Source organism: Sinocyclocheilus grahami, unplaced genomic scaffold, assembly GCF_001515645.1.
Source record: "Sinocyclocheilus grahami isolate Dianchi unplaced genomic scaffold, SAMN03320097.WGS_v1.1 scaffold91.1, whole genome shotgun sequence".
In the NCBI taxonomy this organism is placed as follows: domain Eukaryota; kingdom Metazoa; phylum Chordata; class Actinopteri; order Cypriniformes; family Cyprinidae; genus Sinocyclocheilus; species Sinocyclocheilus grahami.
The window spans coordinates 1,715,890-1,726,836 of NW_015505270.1; the positions used below are offsets into that span (position 1 = coordinate 1,715,890).

General features: G+C 37.3%; 1 protein-coding gene across 1 annotated transcript in view; it reads right to left on the reverse strand.

Annotated features, from left to right (window-relative positions):
• LOC107587274 (HEAT repeat-containing protein 6) overlaps positions 1–9,710 on the reverse strand; it is a 17,409-nt gene extending 7,699 nt beyond the window's left edge. Inside the window, exons 1-13 of the mRNA XM_016274991.1 lie at positions 9,375–9,710; positions 7,598–7,705; positions 6,493–6,633; positions 6,298–6,413; positions 5,465–5,579; positions 4,640–4,741; positions 4,353–4,496; positions 3,952–4,226; positions 2,783–2,960; positions 2,486–2,692; positions 1,430–1,529; positions 952–1,310; positions 741–863 (exon numbers count right to left, since the gene is read on the reverse strand). Of these exons, the coding sequence (XP_016130477.1) occupies positions 741–863; positions 952–1,310; positions 1,430–1,529; positions 2,486–2,692; positions 2,783–2,960; positions 3,952–4,226; positions 4,353–4,496; positions 4,640–4,741; positions 5,465–5,579; positions 6,298–6,413; positions 6,493–6,633; positions 7,598–7,705; positions 9,375–9,668 (2,262 nt within the window). The 5' untranslated portion in view covers positions 9,669–9,710. The remainder of the gene's footprint in view (positions 1–740; positions 864–951; positions 1,311–1,429; positions 1,530–2,485; positions 2,693–2,782; positions 2,961–3,951; positions 4,227–4,352; positions 4,497–4,639; positions 4,742–5,464; positions 5,580–6,297; positions 6,414–6,492; positions 6,634–7,597; positions 7,706–9,374) is intronic.
• Positions 9,711–10,947: the final 1,237 nt, after the last annotated feature.

Here is a 10,947-nt window from a genome sequence, read left to right on the forward strand (position 1 = left end):
AAGGAGGCAGCCTTATCAGTGGCGCACGAGATGCGATAACGATGCAAGTGTCATTGCATTATAATGTTTTTGTTAGCCTATCCAGTTGAAGCCACTATGCGGCGCTGCTGCAATGTTAAATTACAAATATTGCGTGAAAAGATCAATGCAGAGAAGATCTTTTACGTCAAAACTGAAACCAAGCCGTTTACACAGAATGCATATTTCGTGCACTCTCATATTTCGCATTTTCAACAATCACTGTTGCACTCACGTCTCGCACAAAAGAGCCGCATGTTTAGAAAGCCATGTAAATTTACAAAAACATATCGAGACTTTATGGCGGGTTTTTTTCCCCATCCCACTGCATCTCATGTTTTTAAATGAAAAATGTACTCCCGTGTGATTGGCTTTCCGCCCTTTGTATTAAACTATGCATACACACATGATGCCGTTTTATTTATAGTTGTTTAAGCAACTTAATTATAATTGGTTTATAAACATTATTTTAAACATTATGCACTTTTTTTCGCAGATAGTGATGTTATCTTATGCTTTGAATGATGCGCCCTCTTGTGGCCTCAGGAGAGAAGCCAAAAGCTTTTCTTCACCCTAACTGAAATTATGCATTTTAAATTCGAATATAATTCGAATTTTGATAATATTTAAGTACAAAATTCTAATTTAGTTTTTCAGCCATTTTGACAGCCCTAGCAAGCACCAATAAGACAGTAAATGACAAAGACATAAAAATCCAATACTTTAGTGCCATGAAGTTGCACAGAAGGGTCTTGCTCTTTGAGACAGCGAGCACTGAGTTGCCCCAACTCCGACAGAGAAGTCTGAGCCAGTGAGAAGTAACCCTTCACCAGATGAGCCAAAACCTGAAATAAACCACATACAAACAATTCAAGACAAACATTTCATGATGTGCAAATACTGTGGCTGCCTCTTCACAAACAGACCACTCACCTGCAGGGCTTCAAGTCGGATGGGTGAGGGTTCCAGCGATGCTCCACTAGACCCGCCGGCATCACTATCTGAGTACGGTTCCTCGCGAGGCTGAGTGACCAGGCTCACACACAGCTGCAACAGCCAGCACGGCCCCTCCGGACCCCCCTCAACTCCTCCTCCAGGAGACGAGGCTTCTCCGTCTCTCCGAGCGGGAAGTCTCCAATTGTGAGAGAGCTCCTGTGGGGTGCTGATGCCGGGGGTGCTGAGGGCGGATGTGGATCCGGGCTGCTGGAGAAGGAGCTGGATCTCTGGGAGGGGGGCTTGTGTCGAGACTAATGCACCGAAGAGGGTGAGACTGGACACACGGACGTTCACATCTACCATGGGAGGAAGACACAGAATGGTGAATGCTCGAATTGGCTGAATTTTTTGTCTTTTTTTTTAGACCATGTATTCAACATCTGGACAGTTTTAATAGTCCAACTTGTAATAATACCTCTGTGGCGCACATATGGACGGATCTGTTTCCACAGTGGGCTCAACAGGCCCGGTCTGAGACGATTATAGGGCACGTTGGACACCAGGTGGGCAAGGCACTGAAAGACAAAACACAAATGGTGGTGTTCACAAACTCATTGGACCAGATTTACTAACAGCTTGCACCGGAGCAAACCCTCTTTTGGTATTAAAAAAAAACTACTGTTAAGATTCCCTAAAAGCACTCAGTGATTTTGTGAAATCACTCAGTGAAAAATTTGCACTGAAAAGGTGTGGACAGCTGACCTTATTGCAAATGCATTTGTAGGAGTTTCCCTTTCGAACGCAAATTTATGGGAGGATAGTATTTAAATGAATCATGCAACATGATTTACTAAAGTTTGCGGTAGCGAATTTACGCCAATTAGTAATTACAAAATTGCTTAAGTTAGTTCTGAGAAAAGGTCTAGCGTTATTCTGAGGCCACTAAATGTTTTATAAATTACAATAGAAATGATGGTATTATTAATAGTATTTATTTTGAATTTGCTTTTATTGTTGAAATTGGTTTTAATTTTAGTTTAACTGTTAGTAATATCATGATCTTTTGTCATTTTTGTTTATTTAGCATCATGGCTATATTCATGACAAGAAACAAGTTAAAATAGGAAAAGTAAATAAATATATAAACATTTATAAAATAGTTTTTTTAAAGTTGATCTTATATATATATATATATAATAATTCTAAAACTAAATCTGGCCTCACTTCATTAAAAATCAGTCCATCAAAACATACTTCAGAGATCTTGGACTATGGCATAAGAGGCATAAAAGAGGGTGTTTGTATTTGTTTTTCAGAAATGTTTCTATGCTGAAATATTAAATGTTTTTGAATTTTTGTTGTAGTTTTAGTAACTTTGAGTTATCACCTAAACCAAGGCAATATTTCCAATATTTTTAGGTTGGGTTATTCATCTAATATTTATATTTGATCTTTATTTCAGTCACCAAAAATGATTTCTAATAGTTGTAGTAAATAATAAGAACACTGGCGTGAGTGTGTGGTCTATTACCTTTAAGACCTGTGTGAGGGTTTGACAGGATGACTCCGCTACGAGTGCTAGCAGCAAGCAGCGGTGCAGCTCTCTGACACTGGCAGCTAATGTGGCTGAAAAGGGAGTGAAGGCCTGGCGGGGTGCACTGGTGTCTTCAGCGGTGGAGAGGAACTGGCGAGAACCTTCTAGAAGAGCAGAGAGAACCTGCAGAGAGCCTGCCCGTACCTAGGAGCAAATGTGGTACGTCAAATGTCAAATAGGCCATATTTATCTCATGTCAGAATCTAAATGGCCAACAGTGGACTTGTGTTTTACCTTTGGGGAGGGGTCCTTTAGAGCAATGGTCAGGAGGGTAAGAGGAGGAGGGCCTCCAATCCCAGGAGCATCTGGAACAAAGGAAGACCAGTAGCCATAGAGGATTCGTTTCTCAACACACTTGACCACAGCCAGGAAGCACTGAAGCGCACTCTGCCGCACACGTGCTTGATACAGCCTAGACGAGACAGTAGACAAAGCAAACACATTTATATTTAAAGCCATGACAACAAAGTGCAATCATGTCTCATTACAAAAACAGAAAACTAGATTAGCTAATTAACTTCTTATGCAACAGCCAGAAAAAGTTACAGAAATGTAGCATTTTAAACTAGATAATAACCAATAACATCCAGTCAACAATAGTTATTGTCATTATTATTATTGTACAATATCGCATAATGACACAAAATATTCCAAAGGAATAGGCTTATTGTTGTAATATAATTATTACTACTTCTGATTACTATTAAAGCTGTGCAAGAGAAATACAGCAATAGTTATTGGACACTTAAAGCTTGCAAAAAACTAATATTTATGATAACAATAGTTAATATTAATAATACTGATGATCTATTAATTACTAAACATTAACATATGCATTACATAAATCACAATTCTAAATTAAATTATAATTTATTGTACAAAATACAACAGCATAACCATACAAAATATTCATAAGGCACAGGTTTTTGTTTGTTCTAATATAATTACTATTTATCATATAACTACAATTGCAGTTGTGTCAGAGCAGAAATAGTATCAGTTAGTACTGAACACTTGTGCAAAAAGTGTTACAGATATTTCATAACTATATTGTAATTGATATGAATTATTCATTAAAACATGCATTGTTAAGTAAATTGCTTATAATAATAATGCATCTGTTTTTATTGTTGTAGTAAAATTATTATTTAGGTAATCATCAGCAGAAATTAAACGAGTAAGCAAATAAGATCAGCATTTCTGTTAGTGGACACTTAAACATACAAATATTAGTCATAAAAAAAAAACTTAATCTCTACATAACATGTAAAAATACATCTATGCATATATATAGAGCTTTTTTATATAGAGATTTTTTCTGGGTCATTTACCACCTGTCAATGTTTTGTTTGACCTAATAATGTAAGAAAGCTTTCCTGGCATTAATAGCCTGAGAGTCAAACCTAAGTTTAGATTGCATTCCTCCCTCAGGGTCAGAGAATTCAGAGTCTGAGCTCCCTTTCTTCCAGGAAGGGTAGAGTTGTGGAGTCACTCCTGACGGGGACGTCACACTAGCGGACTGCGAGCCAAGAGACCAAGCACTCTGAACCACTCCAGCTCCCCCAGTTTTATGATGCCCAGAGATGTGGTCACCCTCTCCCTCCTCTCCATCATTCTTTCCCTCAGCTCCAGCTTTCTTCCCTTTCCCACGAGACTTGCGCTTCTTGTTCTGTTGGGACTAAAGCAGAATTATGAGGTTTTTCTTCCTCTGGAGATAATACAATTATAGTCTTGATTTTACAACATCCTTTATACTTGTAGTTCTAACACATGTGCACTTATACGAAATGTTTTGGCCACCTACCCCAGCCGTTTTTTTCTGTGCAGCGGAGTCTTGTGAAGGTTCAGGTTTTGCAGCGGGAATAGTCTCGTACTGAGGGAGAGGAGCTGGGTACAACACCTGTGGCATTTCCACACTTATTCCCGGCAGCCCGTAGAACATGAATCTCTGCCAAGGACACAATGAGACAATTATCAATTATCATAATGCAATTAGCTCCCCTCCACTTATAAACTCAGCTTCATTATTGAACTGTATAACCAATCTTTAAATCTACAGCTATAAAAACAAGAACAGAACAGTGTGGATACTTTGAGCACAGCCAATAAGGTGCCCAGATCCTGGTTCGGAACGGCTTTCCATTTTCCACCATTGAGAAAATACTGCGTTCCCTTCAGAGCACTCTGCAATAACTGAAACACAAGCAATGAGAAACTTTTACTTTTACATAAACAAAAGACAAGGTGAATAACCAACAGTACTTCAGTAATCCTAATTAAAAGGAACAGTACTCCCAAAAATGAAAAATTTGCTGAAAATGCAGTGAATGGGTGCCGTCAGAATGAGAGTCCAAATAGCTGACAAAAACATCACAAGTAATCCACATGACCCCAATTCACTTCACTTTCGCTTCACAAGACATTAACAGATGGACTGAAGTCATGTTGATTACTTCTGGATTATTGTGATGTTTTTAATCAGCTGTTCGGACCCATTCACTACAGAGGATCCATTGGTGAGCAAGTGATGCAATGCTAAATTTCTCAAAATCTGTTCTGATGAAGAAACAAGCTCATCTACACGTTGGATGGCCTGAGGTTGGATACGTTTTTTCAACTAAAATTTTTTCATCTTTAGGTGAACAATTACTTTAAGGTGCGGTCACATTTAGCGTTGCTATGAGAAAACTCATGGGTCAGTTCAATAGGAATCTGTGCGATTGGGAGTTTCACATGAGGGCGAAAAAGTTCCCCACGCAAATTTCACTCTGAGCAACAGAAAGTTACTCGGTTTGAAAACGGGGCTTTATACATTGCCACACTCATGACAACAGAAATTGGACATCGCCAAACTTTCGTTAACATGACCTCACCTTGACTTATAGTAGCATCGGTAGATAAACATGCAGTACTTACTGTACAGAAGACAATGTCCTCCACATCAGGTGGTTTGGGGGACTGTAGTGTCCGCAGGAGGATTCCATAGCATACACCTTTATATGGCTCCTCTAAATACGGCTGACCAGCAACACTAATACACAAAAAGAAAACTGACATTTAACTCTAAAGTGCCATTCTCATCAAGGATGATAACATTTTAATTATCCTTCTAATTCTATAATAGATAAGTCCACAAAAAGACTGTAACAATAACGACACAGAGGAAAAATATAATTGGAATCACTTTTTTTTCCCCCTGTGTGCGCTTTTAATAAAGGGAACGTTATAGCCCTGTGAAGTGGCCCAGCACTAATACAGTTATATTTATAGTTATCTTTTTTTATATGAACGGGCCGTGACACTGCTAAATAGTTTCTTTGCTTTTATAAATTTTATTAATAGTCAAATCTTCTAGGTAGCTGAAAACAATTAAAAGGTACGGATGCTGGAAATATTTGGCACCACATCGGTGCACTACAAGATACACGATAAATAAAAACATATTTTGATTTCCTCAGACTGGAGAGAATCATAGTCTGGAGGTAAAAAAAATAAAAATAAATAAAAATAAAAAAAATGATGCCCATCAGACATTATGAAATTTTCTGTGAAATCTGTTAAATCCAACTGCCCAAAATCTGCAGACTGACTCTGGCTTTCAGCTTTCTTGACTGCAAATTGGGGCATAGATCTCGGCAAAAGTCGCATAGTGTATTTCAGCCTTCAGTTAAACTTCTACATTTTAAATAGATATTAAACAGCAGCCAGTTATGAACACTTGATTCATGACATGATTGCACATGGCTCACCTGAGACATAGATTAGCTAAGCAATGCACAGCAGAACGACGTATCTCTATGTCAGGCTGGCTGGGGTCACCGTAGTTTACCAGAATACCGCTCAGTCCAAGGAGCTCTGGAAGATGCTGGCCAGGATTCAAAATTAAGAGGATTAGATTATAAAGAGTACAAAAAAGTGGGAGTTGCCAGATCTGTGATTCTTACTCTGTGACACCTGGATCCATTGCCATACACTAGTGATGAGAGGGCAAGCAACACTTCCGGGTGAGTCCATGAACTGCATGTGCGCAGAGCATGTGTGCAGTATGACACCAAAACATCAAGCGTATGCTCATCCACTATTACCTGTAAGTAGTAACAAAACGTATTTAAAAAAAAGATGCCTCTTGATAAGAAGCCATATGTACAGGTGCATCTCAATAAATTAGAATGTCGTGGAAAAGTTCATTTATTTCAGTAATTCAATTCAAATTGTGAAACTCGTGTATTAAATAAATTCAATGCACACAGACTGAAGTAGTTTAAGTCTTTGGTTCTTTTAATTGTGATGATTTTGGCTCACATTTAACAAAAACCCAACAAATCTCAACAAATTAGAATATGGTGACATGCCAATCAGCTAATCAACTCAAAACACCTGCAAAGGTTTCCTGAGCCTTCAAAATGGTCTCTCAGTTTGGTTCACTAGGCTACACAATCATGGGGAAGACTGCTGATCTGACAGTTTAAATCTAGATTAAAGACTCATCTCTTTAACCTGGCTTACACATAACACACTAATACGCTTCTAATATTCAAATCCGTTAAAGGATTTTTCTATGGGGTATTGTCAAGAGGAAAATGAGAAACAAGAGACCAAAAAATGCAGATGAGCTGAAGGCCACTGTCAAAGAAACCTGGGCTTCCATACCACCTCAGCATTGCCACAAACTGATCACCTCCATGCCTTACCGAATTGAGGCAGTAATTAAAGCAAAAGGAGCCCCTACCAAGTATTGAGTACATGTGCAGTAAATGAACATACTTTCCAGAAGGCCAAGAATTCACTAAAAATGTTTTTTTTTATTGGTCTTATTAAGTATTCTAATTTGTTGAGATAGTGAATTGTGGGTTTTTGTTAAATGTGAGCCAAAATCATCACAATTAAAGAACCGAAGACTTAAACTACTTCAGTCTGTGTGCATTGCATTTATTTAATACACGAGTTTCACAATTTGAGTTGAATTACTGAAATAAATTAACTTTTCCACGACATGCTAATTTATTGAGATGCACCTGTATATTCAATATATAGCCACACTGTAAGTACCTGTAGCTGGTTTAGAAGTTGATGAATCAGTTGGCTCAGTTTGATGATAAGATGCTCTTGGCTGAGAGGAACCAGACGGCTTGCATGCATAAGCATCTCACACACAACCTATGAAAGATGACAGGTGGTCATTTAAAATCCCACCACTACGATCCACTGAATTATGCCCGCTCACAGACATAGGTTCTGCCTTTTAAGATTACTGGAAATTGTACAAATGGCTACATTTTCTGTACATGTTAATTTATTATTATTAGTTTATACTTATATTTTAATTGGTGCATATATACGTGTACACGTTACATGATGTATACAGTTATTAAGTTGATTTTTTTATATTTTTAAAAAGAACTCTCTTACGTTCACCAAGGCTGCAATACTTTATTTGATCAAAAATTCAGTAATGCAGTAAAAACAAAACATGTCTTAATATCAAGATTGAAATCGAATATTTTTTGGAAACCATATTACACGAACGTTCAAAACTTTTATGTAAGATTTAAAAACAACAACAACTTTTATTTAGTAAGGACACGTTAAATTAATCAAAAGTGGCAGTAGATATTTATAATGTTACAAAAGATTTCTCTTATAAATAAGAGCTGTTCATGTAACTTCGTATCCATCAAAGAATCCTGAAAAGAAAATGAATCCACAAAAATATTAAGCAATAAAAACGATTTTCAACAATGATAAAAATAAGAACCATTATTAAAAATTGAGCACCAAATCAGCATATCAGAATGATTTCTAAAAGATCATGTGACACTGAAGACTGCAGTAATGATGCTGAAAATTCAAACAAATTATATTTTAAATTGTAATAATTATTTCACAACATTACTGTATTTTTGAAGGAAAAAAAATGCAGCCTCAGTGACCCCAAGATACCTCTTTCAAAAATAATTAAAGTTTAATAATGCTCAGCTTTTTGACATGTATGCATTTGAGATTTCTTAGATCAGTCTTAACATTTAATTGATTTGTATCCAAAGTTGTATATTAATGTAACTTAGTTATATAAGTTCTGCTTATTTCTAACGTGGAGGTCTCGGTCTTGTTTGGCCTCATTTGTTGTATAGTGATCCATTTTGGAATAACAATAATATAGGTTGTGCCTCAAAACTTAGTGGCATGTCTAAGTAGTATGTGCGGGCATCTTAAACGTGTTCGATCACTAGATTCAGGCAGATATTAAAACGCATTCCATTCGAGCTTTTGAGCCGACGCCCAAACATGTTGTCTAGGTAGGTGACCTAACTTTACTAGGTTTTGGGAGACTGGTAGCTTGTCTGAACTGACAAGACCACAGGAACCAGATGAGTCCTCTGCACAATCTGACTTTGCTGCAGCCTGGAATTGAACTGCTGGTTCGTCTGGTCAGAGGAGAACTGGCCCCCCGACTGAGCCTGGTTTCTCCCAAGGATTTTTCTCCATTCTGTCACCGATGGAGTTTTGGTTCCTTGCTGCTGTCGCCTCTGGCTTGCTTAGCTGGGGACATTTCCAGCGATATCGTTGACTTGATTGCAAATGATTGCAAAGATACTATTTAAACTGAACTGAGCTGGATGCTGACATCACTGAATTCAATGATGAACTGTCTTTAACTGAAAAATGAGTGTTTACTATTGTCATTTTGCATTATTGACACTATTTTCCTAATTAATGCTGTTCAGTTGCTTTGACACAATCTGTATTGTTAAAAGCGCTATATAAATAAAGGTGACTTGACTTGAACTTGACAGCTCTAAGGAAAAGAGCATTAATCTGATCATACCTCTGGTTGAATGTTGTCATGGTTGCTGCTGTTGTAGTTTTCGGAGATGAGCTGGTCGAACAGTAAATTGAGCTCAGTTTTCAGAGTGGCGCTGTCAGACGCTCTCAGTGAGCGGAGTTTATTAAAGCAGCGGCTGATCTGATCCAGCGCCTGCGCGGAACCGTCGAGCTCATGCTGTGCCTTTGATAGAGGAACAAACCTTGATGTATCGGCTGAGGCGGACTGAACTCCTTGTGTGTTGCGACTGGAAGGAAAACTTAAGCTCGACTCAAAAAACGTTGCCTTACCGGCCATCTTTACAGGGTCAAAATAGCGGCTTTACTATGGTAACCAGGAACTACGTCCGAGGTCAACCGGAAATGGCCGTTTTTAAATGAAAACTATTTTATTTTAGACATTTTTTATTTATTTTATTTTCCCCCACCCCTTACGATGAAGTTAATTAGGTTTGGTATTTGTCTGGAAAACAAAGAGTTGGATTTTGTTATTAATTTCTTGCTTTGTCTTGGAAAGTTTTTCATTCATAAACGTAGATGGTTTAAATCTAAACCCAAATTTAACCAGTGGATGAATGAGGTTAAGATTTTGTGCAAATCTTTAGAATTGGTTAAAAACAAGAAAGCTCTCAAATTGATTTCGTTTTTGGGGCATGTAGAAACTAATGTAAAAAGCCCCTTTTGGTTTGTTTGATTTATTTGTTCTATTTATTTATTTTATTTTCTTCTTTATTATTGGTTTATTGTGATCTTGTTCATCACTGGTTATGCTCAACCTAAGGCTGTTCACGTGTTGTTAGATTATGTGATGTGTTTATGTACCTTGTTTGTTTGTTGTAAATGGAAGCATGATAAAAAAATAATTTTAGGCATTTTTTGGGCGGTTATTGTAAATGAATTCGTAATCATCAACCGCATTTCGAGTGGGTTGATAATACTGTATTTTTCAAACCGTGTGGCTGTTTTTCAGACTAAAATCCTCATGATAATACAATTAAAATTGTGAGATTTTGATGACATGGACTCGAATCACACCCCCTAATAATATATTAAGTGTATTTAATATATTAAATGTATTTTTGTTACTGTTCTTAGATAAAACAAGTGTATATTTAAAATAACTTATTTATCAATATATTAAATTATTAAAAAAATGTATGCGGGTAAAGGCCCGTTCACACCAAGCGCGATAACTATAAAGATAACGATAACGATATAGTTCTAAAAATCGTTCTCAATATTAAAGAATAGCATAGTTCACACCACAACTATAACGATAACGATACAGAGGAACGATATCGTTGTGATCACTTTCAAAACGATTTTTTTCCAGCTGATGAACGATAAAACACTGACAGCCAATCAGAATCCATCCTGCTGTAACGAGCTCGAGATTTTATTTTTTTAAATGGAGGATGTAGTTCTCTCACAATTCTGAAGAAAATATAGCGGCAGACACGCGTGCGCTTGGAATAAACAGACGATATCGTTCGCTGGTGTGGACGCTAATATCGTTATCGTTATAGTTATCGTTCTTGGTGTGAACGGGGCTTAACTCTAAATTATTGCGCACATAA